The sequence below is a fragment of the Cebus imitator genome, unplaced genomic scaffold, assembly GCF_001604975.1.
Source record: "Cebus imitator isolate Cc_AM_T3 unplaced genomic scaffold, Cebus_imitator-1.0 Scaffold29, whole genome shotgun sequence".
NCBI lineage: Eukaryota > Metazoa > Chordata > Mammalia > Primates > Cebidae > Cebus > Cebus imitator.
In genome coordinates this window covers 9,375,207-9,393,190 of record NW_016107344.1, presented here as the reverse complement: position 1 = coordinate 9,393,190, position 17,984 = coordinate 9,375,207, and the positions used below count along the sequence as shown (strand labels likewise).

At 38.2% G+C, this 17,984-nt stretch overlaps 1 protein-coding gene across 13 annotated transcripts in view; it reads left to right on the top strand.

Moving 5' to 3' along the window:
- KLF12 (Kruppel like factor 12) overlaps positions 1-17,984 on the top strand; it is a 647,154-nt gene that overhangs the window by 375,063 nt on the left and 254,107 nt on the right. For 8 of the 13 annotated variants that reach the window (XM_037736796.1, XM_037736801.1, XM_037736797.1 and 5 more), the window contains one exon: positions 7,298-7,387. The exons of 3 other annotated variants lie outside the window; for them this stretch is intronic. In XM_037736796.1, the coding sequence (XP_037592724.1) occupies positions 7,322-7,387 (66 nt within the window). In that variant the 5' untranslated portion in view covers positions 7,298-7,321. Of the gene's footprint in view, positions 1-7,297; positions 7,388-11,384; positions 11,482-17,984 lie in introns of all 13 variants that reach the window. 2 more of the 13 variants (XM_017523613.2, XM_037736802.1) reach the window with 1 other exon arrangement.

Below are 17,984 nucleotides of genomic sequence, written 5' to 3'. Positions count from 1 at the left end.
AAAAAAAAAAAAAGCTGATGTGAGATTAAATGTCTAGAATGAAATGCCACAGAACTTTCTCTCTGTTGCTCACTGGTATATCCTAAATAACTGGAACAATGACTGGCCCTCTGTAAGCATATTGTGAATGAATCAGTGTACAAATGAATGATGCCGTGAATGTAAAGCACGTGAAACAACCCTTGGTACAAGTGTTTAATAAACGTTATTGTTATTATAACTGGTATAACTTGTAAAATTAGGGATCCTTGTGAACATATTGTGGTTGTATTGAAAATGTACTTCTTGGTTGTCTGTGAGGCCCGTGAACTGCATTGGCCCTTCTGCCCAGGCTCATGCTGCCTGGCTTCTGTGTCCAGGCATGTACCCAGGAAAGGAGGCCTGGCATCATGGACTGGGGCACCTGCCTAGCTTTCTGATTTCTCTCTGCTCCCATTTCCTAGCTCTGGACTGTTGGGGGTCGGTCCTGAGAATTAGTTTTTGCTAACCTTGTCTCTTAGAGAGGATCTTTTTTCTGGCTTCCTTTTCCAGGACAGAGCTCAATTCTCATCTTTATCGGACACCAAACCCACTTGTAAGTCCATGTCTACCCTAATACCTGCCTCCACATGTTGGATCTCTCCTCATAATGTTAATACCTGTTCAGCCAAACTGAAGTTTTGCCCTCGTCTCTAGGGTTTGGTTGGTGATGGGTTCAGATTTCTCTTTGCTGCAATCTTGCTTTCTGACCACTCCTCTTATCCATGGTTAATGACTGTGGTGCATATGGAATGGAATGATGAGCAGAGTAGAGGGCTTCACTACATATTTAAGGAAAGATTTAGCCAACTCACAACCCCCAAGTGTGTGCAGTTTTTCAGAGTGCAAATGACAGAAATGCTTTTCTATTACAATTTGAATAAATGCTGGGGTGGAAAGAGTTATTTGGAAGCTCAGATGTCATTTTAACCATCCTCTGCCCAATGAACAAAGGAAAGTAGGCGTACATCAGTTGCAATTTAAAAAAAGGTATCAAGGACGTTTGGAAATGCCAGTAGTAAATTTTGGTTCCCAGTTTGTATTGGATTGGTTGCCGTTTTGAAAAGCATCCATTTGCAACTTGAATAAGAACATCTGCTTTTCATGGCTAAGTTCAGCAACTATCACTAATAGGAAATATATTTTTTTAATATTAGTATAGACTGTACATTGTTATGATAGTTTAGCATTTTACCAACATAGGAAACAGACTGATCATTGCTATTAGGAAAACGTAAATTGCTGCATTACATATACAATTTTACTAATCCTTAGGAGAGACACCGTTCCATGTGCTTCAACATGAGGATTTTAATGGAAGAATTCTGTTTTTGAAACTGAAAACAAATATTTCAGAATAATGTAATTTGGATCATTGAAACATGAAGGAGATTTCAGCTGAGAGTCCCAATAGGCCTATGGTTTTGGCTCTTACTTCTGTTAATAAAATACAGTTATTGACATTGATATCCATTCTCCCAATATGCAAAAGAATGTAAGATGCAAGGCCGGGCTAGAATGGCAAAGTCTGTGTTTGAAGGGATGTTTATTTTGTCCCACTTCTGGTACTTTCATTAGTCATATGCCCTCTATGAAACTGAGTTACCAGCACGAGTAGAGAAAAGGATGTTTTTGCACTTAGCCATTATAAATTAAATGTAATGCTGAGAGGCATCTGTCCTGAGTATAAAATGTAGAAGGTGAAGTTACTGTTTCATCAAAGTACATGAAACCATTGTGAAAATACTGCGTGAGCTGCCAAAGACAAGAATATTTTTTTAAAACTGGGTAGCAGATGAAGTTACTTGCTAAATTAATTTTGAGATATTCTTAGGAGAGAAACATATAATCTTATCAAGTTAAGAAAATATGTGGAAAATTTGACTTAAAGGGAAAAAAATATTAATAGCTTTGAAATAGCTTTGAAACCAGAGGCTGATTCTCCAAATTGTTGCTACTCACCGGTGACCACAAGTTCCACATTTTAGTTCCATAACTAAGTTAGCTCAGCTCAGGGAGGAGCTGTTACTGAGATTCCAGAGTGTCTCTGTTGGGACCTTCAATAAAGTGTTCATAGTTTTTCTGTTATGTTAGGAGTGTGTATTGATACAGAGAAAGCTAAGTGGGTGGACAGGTAGGTACATACCGAGTGTAGTTGTTAAGAGTGTTGGCTTGGCGTCAGACTCATTGGTTTGGAACACAGCTGTATTGCTTACTAATTGTGTGGCCTTGGGCAATTTAACCTCCTGTGTCTCAGATGCCTCAACATCAGATAATACAGCATCAACCTCTTGGGTTGCAGTGAGGATTAAATGAGCAGCTGTATGCACAAGTCTCAGCACATGGCTCTGGCTCACAGCAAATATGCAAATATCTGTATTATTTTTGTTACCAAGATAATGATAAAATGATTGTTGTTTCACACCACTGTGTGATTTGTTGCATAGCAGTAGACAACTGAAATAATAACCTAAACATGAGTTCAATCTATTAGGTTTATAACCCTTACCCAGAGAGAGGGAGGAATTCACTTATTTGCTTATATGTGAACACAACCGGTTTTGAATACTTGTTAACCTGTTAGTTAGTGGAACTGGCACATCTGCAGTAGGGCTTGAAAAAAATTGCTGTTGTTACTGATGTTTGTTGTTGTTAGGGTAGAGGTGAGAGAAGTTGACTTCTCTAAGAAATCTTTTTTATGCAAAAGGCTAATTGCTCTGTAATCTGATTCTGATGCTTTTTCTGTAGGAAGAGGTACCCACAGCATGTTACTTTTAACTAGTTGGTACACTTGCATTGTAAACCTTTAAGAAATCTGCTATGCCATCCTGCTGGCTCACACCTGTATTCCCAGCACTTTGGGAGGTCGAGTGGATCCTGGCCTCAGATGGATCATGGGGCCGGGAGTTCAAGACCAGCCTGGGTGAAACCCCATCTCTACAAAAAAATAGAAAAAATTAGCCAGATGTGGTGGCGCATGCCTGTAATACCAACTACTTGGGAGGCTGAAGCATGAGAATCGCTTGAACCTGGGAGGCAGAGGTTGCAGTGAGCTGGAATCATGTCACTGTACTCCAGCCTGGGTGACAGAGTAAGACTCTGTCTCCAAAAAAAAAAAAAAAAAAAAAATCTGCTATGAAAGCATCTCAACCAACTTTGTGCAGTGAATCTTGACCATTCATATGTCCCATACATTACTTTCTAGCATAACATGGGCATGGGGCAGGGGCATCATATTCTTATTTCTCATCACCTGTAGCTGAACATGAAGATTTAAAGTGGATGTATATTTAAGTAAATATATCATATATCCTGTATCTACAAACAGCAAAAGAAATACCAGCAGTTATTTTTGACTTATGACAGGAAACCTTGTTTAAAAGCTTAGGACTGTTGAGTATTGACTAGCTGGTTTCTTATTATTCCAGTTGTGCAAAATGAGTCAAGGTCAGAAGGAGAGAAAGGAAAAGTCTGCCTTGGGAGGTTAGGAGGGCACATTGTAGGAGCTGACCTGGAAAGTCACCCTGATTATATGTTTTTATGAGTTCTGGTCATTGAAGATCAGTCCCTTTCTTTGCTGTACATTACATTCAGAATATTTTTAGATGTTGGGATCAATGACTGTTGTGCTTATATGGTTTTTGACAGGGGGAGCAAATGTCAACTGGACTATTGTGTTCCCAACTCTTTTTTTTGAGACAGAGTCTCACTCTGTCACCCAGGCTGGAGTGCAGTGGCACAATCTTGGCTCACAGCAACCTCCACTTCCCGGGTTCAAGCAATTCTCCTGCTTCAGCCTCCTGAATAGCTAGGACTACAGGTACCCAACACAATGCCTGGGTAATTTTTGTATTTTTTGTAGAGAAGTGTTTCACCACGTTGTCCAGGCTGGTCTCGAACTCGTGAGCTCAAGTGATCTGCCTTTCTCGGCCTCCCAAAGTGCTGTGATTACAGGAGTGAGCCACTACGCCTGGCCGTTGCCAACTCTTATTTGGTAAATGGGATATCAAGAGTACCCTTCTCATCCAGTGTACATGGAATTGGTCAACAGCCAACTAACTGTTGGATAATTTTTCATTAATTGGTACAGTTCACTCATGAAACAAGTGTGTAAGCATACATAAAGTATTTCTTGAGGATTGTATAACATCAAATGTTCATTATAAATATGCAAAGAATACCATGTTACTAAAATTGATGACTGTAATTTTATTTATCTCTTGGGAATCAGTTGAACTATTGATTCCACAGCAGATGTGTTTTGATTAAGATCATGGCAAGATATGTTTGACAGCAGTTCCAAATTATTAGAACCTATTACATTAAGTCTACTGTCATCTGAGAGTATATGTATCTGATCTTAGCTCAGTGAGATAAATCTATCAATATTTTGTTTCAAGGACTGTATTGTCAATGCTGTATAATTACCATGTGTTATACAAAAATCATGCACCTTCCTAGATAGTTTGGAGCATGCTGTGATGTTGAATGTTTCTGTTTATGAAAATTGGGGTTAGATCTATGAATGCAGAGATGAATATGCTTCACATCTGTTTGCAACAGGCATATTATACAGATTGAATCTGCACTATTTGAAAGAGTTTAACAGTTGAAGCTTAGTTCCCCGGCTGTGAACATTGTTATTTATGGTGTTTATTATAGTTGTGGCTGTGAAAGATTCTGGAAAATCATAGAAACATTTCCAGAAAAACTTGATTTCTTAAAAAATTGAGAATGTTTTATTTTTTTCACTTGTACGTGAAACTAAAATGTACATCTGGACTTTAACACGTGTAGAATTATTCAAGAATGATAAAAATTTAAAGAAAAACCATCATGAATATATAGTGATATTTTAAATGTGTTAAATGGAACACAGACTCAGTCAGGTTTTCATGATTTATCAGTTTTTAACTTCAAAGACTCTGGTTAGCTTGCATTTTTTATGCTAATGAGTTTATCACAGCCAGTGGGGAAAATGGTTAAAGTATATCAGCTGTAAATTGGTACAAAGCACTAAAAGGGACATTAGCCTCTAATCAGATTCTAACAGTTCATTAAATCTGCTTTTCCAGAAACGTTCTTTGTCTTTTCTCTTCTTTTGCTTGGGCCTTCCTTATAAGGAATCTTCTTGCCTTTTCATCTAGGCAGGAACTCCTCCAGGGTAGGAAGCAATATCAGCTCATCCTTCTTTGTCTACCAACCAAACAGACTACAGGGTGCTTTGTTAAGGTGGATTCCTAGAGCTGCTGCCAGACTCCGGAGAGTCAAGGGCTGGCCGGCTGCAGGAAGGCTTTCCTGAGACTGGATGGTTGTAAGCCAAGCTTGCTGCTGCCAACCACGGAAGCCAGTGACACGTTAGGATTTGAGATCCCTGCCCTATGCGAAAACAACCCACAGGCCTCCATGAAAGGATTTCAAGTTTAGAACAACTAATCTAAGCTTACCAGTAATATACCACAGTTACTTCTGCTCTAAATTATCTATTAAGATGTAAAAATCTGAATAAAAGGGACAAGTCAAAAGCAAAAATTTTTAAAAAGCATCCTGCCAATTTCGAAAATAGCAAACATTTCCAGGAAAATAATATTGACAGTAATTTGTTTTCTTCTTTTTATCACCTGATAGACTAGGTGGTACAGACTTTTTAAATGCACATTAACTCCAGAGTAAATCTGCTTTTTCTTGTTGATTTCTTGGAGCAAATATTTATGATGAGAGGCTCTGTAAATTTTGTTTATTGGAACATTTTTCTTAACAAAAAGAAGAATCAGGAAATATGAGAAATAATCAGAGCTTCACTATACTGCACTCTGTTGGTATTATTTGGTAGTAAGAACATGTAATTTATAATTTGTTAAAAGGAGAATTGTTTTTATTTATTTCCTTTTTTTGAGACAGTTTCGCTCTTGTTGCCCAGGCTGCAGTGCAATGGCGTGATCTCAGCTCACTGCAACCTCCACCTCCCAGGTTCAAGCGATTCTCTCACTTCAGCCTCCAGAGTAGCTGGGATTACAGGCACCTGCTACTGCACCCAGCTTTTGTATTTTTTAGTATTTTTAGTAGAGACGGAGTTTCACCATGTTGGCCAGGCTGGTCTCAAACTCCTGACCTCAGCTAATCCACCCTTCTCAGCCTCCCAAAGTGCTGGGATTACAGGGGTAAGCCACAGCACCCAGCCCAGTTGTTTTTAATTAACTTGCTAGTTTGTAGGAAAGCAACCATATTAACGGTGAACAACTGAAGCTTTAGAAATTATACTTATCTTTTTCACCAGGTAGGCAAAATGTTTAGAAACTTGATTTTTTCTCTTAAAGACCACGTTAGTGTCCTGTGGTTTTATCCTAGAATTAAATAAAAATAACCATTCTAAAATCTCAATCAAATTTAGTTCTATCACTTTTGTAGCTGAGTCAATATGTGAGAAAGAAGTTAGCTTCTAACCATGTTTAAAAATATGAGCCTGACTTGGGCCTTACATGAGCACTAATGTGTGACTCTGACTCCCTTCCTCGGTTTCTGACTGTAGAAAATCCCAAAGGCAGTGACAATTAGGTAGAAATTAACCTTGATTTAATCGTTTATAAATGGTGTTTGAATTGTTATTGAGCTACAATATAAATAAGATTTTCTTTTCAAGAGGTGGTGAATTGAGCAAAACGTATACCAGAATAAAGACCAAATAACTGTTTGTTATTTAGTTCAGCCTAAAAATTCACTCTTAGTCTAAGATTTATGTTGGTTGTTTTTAAAGCAGATATTTGGAGGTCAAAAGGTAGAAATTTTCATTTGACCAGAGTTCCCATGACGTAAAAATTGAATGTATAGAATTATCTTGATTTAAAATGATTTAATGAGACTTTATAAATTTTTATGTGATTTTCTCTTTTATGGATATCTTTGCACAATACAATTTCCAGAACTGAGGGAAGGGAAAAACTTGCCTTCTGTATCCTTCCACTATTGTGAAAGTGTGATGAATTGTTGCAGTCCCATATAAATTAATGTAAGGTTTCCATACTCCAGTTTATTACAGTCTGACCTCCAACCCAGAGGTCAGAAAATCAGACTGATTAATTCAACTGCTTGGTCATTATTTCAAATGAAAGTTCAGAGTGGGGGGGGGATAATTGGTTATGCTATTCTCATTTAATTATTCTTTATTGTTTAAAAAATTAGGTTAGCACTACTAAATGTGCTACAGTGAGGGAAGACTCTCCCAGAGGTCCTCTTCTGAATGCTTTAGAGCTGAATCTTTCTCTCTCCCCTTTATTCTCAGAATATCAACACCTTTGAGAACAGAATGTTAATGCTTGATGGGATGCCGGCAGTCAGAGTCAAAACAGAACTTTTGGAATCTGAACAAGGGGTAAGCACAAGTTTCCAGCAATGCCCCACTCCTTTTGATGATAGTAGCATTCTTTTGCAAGCATCCTGAGGTTTGTAGAACATCTCTGTGGTTTTCCTTGCCTGAGCTTTTCTCTCTCAGGCTAAAGAAAAAAAATCTGAGATTGTGGTTGATGTGTACCCTGTTGCAACTTCAACCATTACTTTCTTGGAAGGGATAGTGTCCTAAAATTTGGAAGGCATAGTGACATATTAAGAACCATATGGTTACATCTAAATTGGTAAATGATTTGAAAAGCTAATAAAAATCCAAAGCAAAGAGGAAGTATTAAAAAATAAGATGGTAATATAACCTCAGTGTCATCGTAGTTTGGTTGATTCCAATCAGGAAATGACAAAGTGCAGCTATGAGTTATATTTGCTCAGTGTTATGTTTGCTGGATGGCTTTCTCTTCTGACATTTGTACTTGCCCTTTCTTACTCTGGGAGTACTGAGGGATAGTTGATGAGGTCAGTGAATTTGAAAAATTCCTAAAAGCAAAAGAAAGATTATTTAACAATACATAGCCAAACCAATGAATTAATTTATGGGTACTGAAAATGTAAAGACTATGAGTGCATCCTTTTTTAAATGGCATAGATTTTATAATGAACATTTATGCCTTCACTGGTTTAGTTAAGAACACAAGGGCAGTATAATTGGTTGCAGCATTGGCAACTTTATTTAAGGGAGAAAACACTGCTCATGGGGCTTGATGCCCACTGGTTACCTATCTTATTAAACCACCACCACTGAGGCAGTACAGGTGACTGACAGAAAGACATACATACATATATAATCTTTATCAGTGTCTCTCATTAAAAATCAAAACTAAAAATTAGCAATGTTTTATACTTGAACACTCAAAAGAAATGTTAAATGCGAATAAAATCTCACTGTTAGTGTATAAAAATCAAGGTGGATAGTACATCCAGGATCCCACTCAAAGGGTTAGGATATTGATGTCCCAAAAGGATTTCATAATGAGGACATCCAAGGTTATGGATCCATATGGTAGTATTTAGAGGGTCTCTTTGATAACTTCTACATACCTGAGCATTATGTAGTGGGGTGTGTGGCATCTCAATGTAATTTCTTTTTTTCAGTGTAAGCCTGTGTTGAACAGAGCCTCATTATGGTAGAGGATATCATTTCACCTCTATGTACTGTGTTGACTTTTGTAGCTCTGAAATGAACTTTGTGGAGCGTGTCAACCAATAACACGACTCCACAGTCCTACAGACGATATGATGACCAACTCATGTAGATTCAGCCCAAGACACAGGCAATAGAGGATCATGAAAGAGAAGACTGGCAATTAGTAACATTGGTTCAGTAGAGACAATCTTTCAGAAAAAGTCATGTGTTCAACTGGATTTTCTAGCTGGATTCACTAACTTAAATTATATATATATATATATATATTCCAAACCTTATAGATAGTTTTAATCTTTATTGATTAACCTAACCATGGGGAGGATTTATCTTATTTCTTTAGAGTTCTGTTTTCTTAATTCATTTCTTAATCTAGATGCATTATCATGAGTTTAATAAAATAAATTTCTGCACAACTGTTATAGAGCTGAGCATCTCATTCAGAAAGGATAGCATTTTCCCACTGCTCATGGGAAAATAAAAGTGAAAAAGCAGTCTATATTTCACAGTAATTTCTTCCACTTCTTCAAATAACAGACATCTATTCAAATTACATATGTTGGGGGAAGGCAAAAACTGCAGAAAACCTGTCAGAAACTTTGCCCCAGACCAATGGTCAAAGCCAGGATCGTGGGTTGCTGTCACCAGTCCTGGTAATCTTTAACAATATCCAGTTACTTTCTTCCCCATAATTTTTTGATTTCAAGGTAAGGTATACGTGAAAGATTTAGATGTACAAAAACCAAAAGCCAGTATTCCCAGCAGTTTTGCAGTGTGAATAAGAACCCCATGTGACGTTATTTATAAAAGGCATTTTTTTGTCTTTAGATAGGGACATGAAAAGTTGTGGGTTCATAGGTATTGCTTAATGCCTATTCATGAAAATCAATTTTTCTCCTTGTGAATGGAGCTGATGTTGGTATTTTAACTCTTATTTAGATTGTGCATGTTGGAGGGAAGTAGGAACTTCGTTTTTTTTCCTTTGAGTTTATGTGTACTTCTTAAATACATGACAGATATCATATCATTCTTTCATAGCAAAGCTTCAAGAGAATCAGACTGTAGTGTTTAATGAAATGTATAATGATTTAACTCTATTAGAATACACAAATTTTAACAATTTTATAATGCTTTAAATCAATTCTTCTTTAAAACAAAATCTAGAATTTTAGTGACTTTCATTTTTGGCCACTTTACTGGGTTTTTCATTGGAGAAGATGCGGTGGGTGTTATATACAATATAATGTTCAGAATCTTTATTTTTAGATAAGGAGAGCTAGGATTTTGAATATTTCATGACTTCTTCCTCATTTATGATTTAAAGGCTGGTTGAAGTTTAATTCTTCATAAGAAAAAACATATTAATGAAATTTCAATAAATAATTACAGTCACATGTGCAATTATGGGCATTTATTTATTTATCTACTTTTATGACATGGGGTCTTGCTTGCTGTGTTGCCCTAGCTGGACTCAAACTGTTGGATTCAAGTCATCCTTCTGCATAAGCCTCTCAAGTAGCTGGGATTATAGACATATGCCACCATGCCCAGCTGATTATGGACTTTTGAAAAAGATGAGACATGTTAGTTAACAATGAACAAAAAGTGATAGAAACTTGCCCGTGTCACAGCAATTAATAACAAAGCTTGAAGAAAGCCTGAAGGTGGTACATTAGTTGGAATGTATAATCACTCTGAAAAACATAGTTTTGGTACTCTGTGTTTAAGAAATAGATACTAATCTCAATCTTTTGGTAGAGAAAAGCTGGTATTTCTTTCAGGTGCATGCAGCATTTTAAAGATATGCTACTTTACATGCCCATCTGTTTCACCAGGAAGGCATGTAGTTGTTCTCTGCTGCGTGTTACAAAGAGTCATTTAGGTCTTCTGCTGTCAGTGGGGCTCTACGTGTCTCTCTCCCCACCCCTCCAAGGGTTCAGGACCTAAGGAGCATATTTCAGAGGTTAAAGACAGGCTGGGAATAGGCCTGTGTCTCTTCTCTAAAAAGTTCTGGTTGCCTTGCCTCATTCTCTTAAGGAGATTTATGCTGTGTGTATGTGGTCATTTGACTTCACTCAGAGTATAAACTCCTAGAGGACAAGGACTATTTCTTATATTTCTGGTTTGTATCTCTTATAGTTTCTGGCATATGGGAAATATATAATTTATTCAACTTGTCTCAGCATTATAATTAGCATGGCAAAAAATAGAAAACCAGTCAATAGATAATTGTCAGCCTGCTCTGTGTCATAGGGTTATTGTAAACATAAAAAGCAAAATTGTAAATATTGGAAATAGGCATTTTCATTGGTGACAGGGGTCCTCATCTTGCAGACATGTGAACCGGATAGACATGGTAGCATATGGGCACCACCTCTGTGTGCCTTCTGTTTGGAGTTCTCTGACTCTTGCATTTTTATGTAAGTGAAAGCTGGGTAGATGATTATTGCAGTCATCTGAAATGTGACTTCAGTTTTCTTCTTGCTTGTCAGTAACACAGCACATGCTACTGGGCAGCCTCTAGGAAGGGCATGTGTTCTTGTGATACACCTCAGGGGCACAGCGAGGAGTGTTTGAATGACTTTGTGACTTTGGTGCGTGTGCCCTGCCGCTACAAAAGCTTCCCAAATTCTGTCAGCCTTTGGATGTTCTAACATGTTATTAAGCAAAGGACTGAAGCAAGAAGAAGAGTATTAGAACTGTTACAGCCAGACATAAGGCAGTATGTAGAAGATACTGGCCCAAAGATATACAACATGATTTTATTCCTGGTCCTGCAGTTTACCAGCTTGAATGACACTGGGAAGTTATTTTCTATCTCCAGGCCTCTGTGTCCTCATCCGTACAGTGGAAGTGCTGGAAATGAGGCCTGCCCTCTCAGGTGAAGTCTGCCATTCTGTGATCCTGGTGAGAAGCAAGAGGTGAGAGAGAGCCTATTTATGCATTTAAGAGTCTTACTGCAGTGAAGCTTCCTGTATATGGAAGTGTAAATGCACAGACTTCAAAATGAGAAAGACCTGAGTTTAGGTGATACTCAGCCTGGTACCAGCTGTGTGGGTCACGCTTAGGCCACATTCTCTAATCCTACTCACCTGGAAAATGGAGTTGACCACCCATCCTCACAGGAGCCTGCCTGCCTTTGGTGGGTGCTGAGTCGATGTTCTCCTTTTAAAGAAAAACAGGAGAAAAAGGCCCTATTACTTTTTTTATGTTGCTTCAATCCTCATAAAGTATCTAATTGAGATTTCAACATCTATGTTAGTTCATAATTCTCCAAGTAGATACAAGGTAGATCTCAAATTAGAACTCTTATTTTTTTTATTTGAATTTTTATTTCAGCATATCTGGAAGAATGTTTCAAATTCTAATTAGAGTTTATTACATGAAATAATGGAACACAAAAATAATGCTAATAACGGAATAAAAAATAACAGAATAATGGAACCAAAAAATTAAAAAACTTTTTTCTGCCTAATTCTGTGTATTTGAAATTCTTTAAAGTAAAATGTTTTGAGAAAAAAAGAGATGAGCTCTCTAAATATAACTATTTTTGAAAACTACATAGGTGCAGAGGACTGAGGGAGACCTGAAAGCAGCATTTCTTAGTCACCCTCACTGTTTATTTCCTAAGTTTGAGGAATCTGCTGTGGGGAAGGAGCTGACCTGAGTTTCTTCACTAACTGCAAGGGTGTCGAAGCCGTTGGTTATCCTGCCTCTCTGCTCTCCTGTACAACCAGGTCCAGTTCTGATCTGTGGGCCGGTAGAGAGAGTGGCAATAGTGTGGCAGAAACAGGGAAAGAGATTGGGTGTTTTGCTGATTTTAAGTGCTCTACGCAGTCAGTAATTGAGTGGAAAAAAGACCCCTCTCTGTTACCCTTGGGGAAGAGAGCTTAATGCCTCTTCACCGTAGCCATGTAGCTAGAAAGAAAGGGCGCAGACATTGCAGCAGGGAAGTGTAGGATTACCTCAATACTCCGTGTCTTAACTACCAGGAAATAGCCACCTCAGCCAGATCAGAGATTCCTACGTACTCCCTCATTTTAGTGGTAGAACAAAAGAGGATAAGGGAGACTTGGTCTTTTCACTAGAGGGAGCTTGCAGTAACTTTTATAAACCATTGTGGAGGACAATAATAACAAGGTGTTGGGGCTATTTCTATATCACAGAGAGCTGATTAGCATCATGAAGCCAGCTATAATGTAACTTCCTTAAGAGAGGAGCTTATGCTTTATTTATGTTTCTTGTTATTTCTCATCATCTCAGCCTAGGAGCTTATGAATAGGCAGGGCTCAGTAAATGGTGATTCATTCATGTGCTATTTGTTGTAAGAGGCTGTTTGCCACACTGTGGAATTGAGAGAATTTGGAGACTGGTGCTTTCTTGAAAAAGACTCCAGTCCTTAGCTTCATAAAGAAATATAAACAGGTGCAAGTATTGTAGCTGAACCTAGAAATGTGCTAAGGAATGTTTACTCAAGGCAGGAAATTGCATTAAAATTCGGTAGCATTAGGGGGAAAAAAACCCAACAATAAACCTAACTTTTTTCCTCAGTAAACCTACTCAATTTTACACTAATGATCTAGTGTACATCTGTGTGTAAAGGCTTAGTAAGACAGTGTTACTTTAATGACTTTATCAGAAGTGGAAAAAGGGCATTATTAAAAATGCCACTTGCATTACCCTTTAACAGGGGCTCATTATTCTCTCTCCTGCTGTGGAACAGGGGCCAGCGTTTGACTAAATTGGTAGAATTATCTTGGAAATATGAATTTGCTTATCATTTAATATTCTCTGATGACCCACTGCTTGAGATCTTTTGATCTGTAGTGAAATCTTTGCATGTCACTACCTGGCTTCAAAGAGAAACATTTGCAGTTGCTGTGTTATGGCTAATATGAGAAGACCATTTTTAAGCAGAAAGAGTTATCTACGCTTGCAAAACTCATATTTTAAGAAGAGATATCCTCCACTAAAATGCAGAGTTGGACTGATTTTAATGTCAGAATGGCCAATAAATGTATTAATAGAAGGAATTGAAAATCAATGAGCTGTGATAGTAATTACAGATAGTACCCAAGGGAAATCTAGCAGGCAGACAAATCCTTTCCCTCAGAGCCTGCCCTGGGCAAAGCTATGAAGTTGAGAATTCTGCCCTTCTTCTTCCCTTTAGCAATGTACTTTCTCTTTCAACTTCATTCTCCTGCCGCCCACAATCCAGATGTCCGTGCCCTCTGATGGTGCTGTAATGGTTCAAGGTACCAACAGATGACCGGTTCTAACCACAGTCTCATTAATTGAAGAGAATGTAAAATGTCCTTTCCAAGAGTTATTTGCATTTTTATAGGGTCAGTGCTTTGTAAAAAGGAATATTTCTTAAGGAAATTTCATGTTCCAAGTAATCTGAGAATTTTGATTTCAGGCAAATTAACCTTTCCAGAATATTTCAGCCTCCGCTAGATCATGGTCTGCTTTGTCTCCTTGTCTTGGTGGTAGAATTTATTTATTATTATTATTATTATTATTATTATTTTAATCTGGACCATGAAGCATGTATTTCTCTGTGGTTGTGTTTTCTTCAAGCTAATGTTTGCATACTGGTTCAGAGTTTATAAAGTGTGTTACAAAAATATCTTTTTTTTTTTTTTTTTTTGAGATGGAGTCTCTCTGTTGCCAGGCCGGGGTGCAGTGGCATGATCCTGGCTCACTGCAACTTTAACCTCCTGGGTTCAAGCGATTCTCCTGCCTCAGCCTCTCAAGTAGCTGAGATTATAAGTGCATGCCACCATGCCCAGCTAGTTTTTGTATTTTTAGTAGAGATGGGGTTTTGCCATGTTGGCCAGAATGGTCTTGATCACCTGACCTCATGATCCGCCCACCTCAGCCTCCCAAAGTTCTGGGATTACAGGCATAAGACACCATGCCCAGTCAAAATATCCTGTTTAACCATTGGAGGACTTTTACTTCTGACCATGAAGGATTAACTACTGTGGGAAATGACTCCCACCATAAACAACTAGAAATTCAAACAAAAGAAGAAATGTTTTTTCACATATTGGACAACAGGTGGTGGTCCTTGAGAGGAGAGCAGAAAATGTGATGAACTCTACAGTGGCCTCAGCTTACTGCTTGGAGGTAACTTCTGGGTGGCCAAGCAGGAAGGAGGAACCCAAACAGGGCCTAGCCGACTCACTGAACTAAGCAGGCAGGGTTTGGTATTTAGAGAAGTTAGGACAACTAGTTCGTGAGAAGAACAATACTGTAGAGGAGGGAACTGTACAAACAGAAAGCTCTGGAGATACCCAGAGGGGCCCACTAAAGGGTTTGGTGAGCACTTATCTTCGTGCGTGTTGAGGAAGTCAAGGAAAGGCCAGCCAGATAGCAGTAGGTTGAACAATTCTTGGAGCTCACATAAAGCTGACAGAAATCAGGGTGGAGAGACCTCTTCAGATGTGAGGCATCAGGGAGAGGGCTTGGAAGGGTCAGAGCTTAGTGGCCCTTAGTCCTGGAATAGACTGCTCGGGACCTACCCTGACAAACCTTAGAAACAAACATTGAAAGAATTTGACTGATCTGCGAGTCACTCAACTGTATACTAGAACAAAAATTCACTCCAAAGAATACACGGACTAGTGCAGAATGATGTAAAAATCACAGTGTCTGGCATCCGATCAAAACAAGCAGGTGTACAAAGAAGCAGGTTTTAAAAATGAATCAATAGAAACACATCCAGAAATGACAGATAATAGGCAAGGATCTGAAAACATCTATTTTATATCTTACGTGCTCACGAATGTGAAGGAAAATATGAAAATGATGAGAAGAGAAATGGAAGTTACAAAAAGATAAAAAATTAAACAGATGAAGCGAATACTGTATATGTCTGTTTTTGCCTTGCTGTAAAGCAATACCTGAGACCAAGTGCTCACACCTGTAATCCCAGTGCTTGGAAAGGCCAAGACAAGTAGATCGTTTTAGCTCAGGAGTTCAAGATTAGCCTGGACAATGTAGTGAAACCCCATCTCTGCAAAAAATACAATAATTAGCCAGGTGTGGTGACATGTGCCTGTAGTCCCAGCTACCCTGGAGGCTGAGGTGGGAAGATTGCTTGAGCTGCGGAGGTGGAGGTCGCCATAAGCCAAGATCCCACCACTGCCCTCCAGCCTGGACAACACAATAAGACCCTGTCTCAAAAAAAAAAAAGAAAGAAAAGAAAAATCATGGCAGAAAGCATAGCGGGAGCCAGTGCATCATGTGGTGAGAGGGAGGTGGTGCCAGGATAACAACTTGTGAACTCAGAGTGAGAACACATTCATTACCATGTGGACAATACCAGCTCATTAATCAGGGATCCACCCCCATGACCCAAACATCTCTCACTAGGCCCACCTGTAACATTGGAGGTCACATTTCAACATGAGATTTGGAGGGGAAAAAACTTTGAAACTGTATCATACTGTATTTGAAATTAAAAAAAAAAAATACAGTGGATGACACTGATACTGCAGAAGAAAAGATCAATGTCTGAATACATAGCAATAATAATTATCCAAAATAAGCTGGGCAGAGTGGCTCAAGCCTGTAATCCCAGCACTTTGGGAGGCCAAGGTGGGTGGGTCACTTGAGGTCAAGAGTTCGAGATCAGCCTGGCCAACATGGCAAAACCCGCTCTCTACTAAAAAATTTACTCCAAAGAATAGAAAAATTAGCCAGGGGTTGTGGCTCATGCCTGTAATCCCAGCTACTCGAGGGGCTGAGGCAGGAGAATCACTTGAGCCCAAGAGGCAGAGGTTGCAGTAAACCAGGATCATGCTACTGCTCTCCAGCCTGGGCAACAGAGCAAGACTACATCTCAAAGACAAAAACTATCCAAAATAAAGCACAAAGCACAGAGAGAAAAGAAATAGAGATAAGATAGAGCTTCAGTAAGCAGCTGTGAAACTATGTCAAGTTGCTGATCATACATACAATTGGATCATACGTACAATTGGACTCATAAGAAGAGGGAGATCGGAAAAAATATTTGAAGAAAAAAAGCTGGACATTGTTCAGATAGGATAGAAACTGTAAACTCACAAATCCCAGGAAGTTTAATGAGCCCCAAGCAGAATAAATGGCACTAAAACATATAATAATCAAATTGCTGGAAACAAGTAATGAAGAACATAGTCTTAAAGGCAGCCAGGGGGCGAAAAATGCACCTTACACATGATTGAAGATAAATCAGACTTCTTATCTGAAATTAGTCAGGAAAGAAGAAGGAAATTGCAGGGAGAAAGAAAAGGATACTAGGTAGGAATTTAGATTTATACAGGAAATTATGGTAGATATATGAATCAATATAAAGAATTTTAAAATCTTTTTAAAAGGCAGTTGACTGCTTAAAGCAAATAAAACAATGCATGGTGGGGTTTGAGACATATTGAATGAAAATGAGCAGTAAGAACAGTACAGGGCAGGGTGATGGAAGGAAGTATAGGTAGAGTTCTCCCACTACATGTGATGAAATGTTATGGTATTATTTGAAGATAGTTCAGTAAGTGGGAAGTGATAACTTGTGATAATTTAAGGGTTTGTGTTGTAAATTCTAGAGCAACTACACACAAAAAACCACCAGCTGTAGTTGTCAAACCAGTAACGGAGATGAACCAGAAACACTGCAAAAAAAAACAAAAAACCCTCAATTTATCTAAAAAAAGAAAAGAAAAAAAGGAATAAATAGCAAGATGGTAAATTCTATAGCAGTTCAAGGATAGAATCTAGAGCAGCCATAATCTTCGAACGTAGAATGAAGTTGCCAGGTGCTGGGGGAGAGGGAAATAGGGAGTTGTCCAGTGAGTATAGTTTCAGCTTTGTAAGATGAAAAAAGTTCTAGACACCTATTATACAACGTTGTTAATATAGTTAACATTACTGAGTTGTACACTTAAAAATGGTTAAGAGGGTAAATTTTATATGTTCTTTACCACAATTAGAATTAAAAATTTTCTTTAAACCAGAAGGCTAGGATTTATAACTGTATAGGAGAGCAAATAATGGATAACTAAATTGGCTAAGGGACGACCCGAGCAGATAGCTGTGTGTAGTTCAAAGGGGCAGTGACTTTTTAAGAAATCTATTTGTTATAGCAGCAACCATGTGTGAGTATATGGCCTTCCTTATACTTACCATGAAAACTTAAATGAATTTTGGCTTTGAAAGCATCCGTCTTCTAACTCTAGAGGAAGAAATTTCATGTGAAAAGTGAGACTATTCGTGTTTGGCCATACCAGTCCTGTTGATTGCCTGTAGACAAGGCCTGTCCTTAGATCAAACTGGAATTCTTATGTCTGATAACATTTTTATTTTATAAAAGTTTAAATATCTATTTTAAAAAAAAACCTATCAAGAGAAATTGGTCACCTCTTGAAATAAAAGCTATTAATAG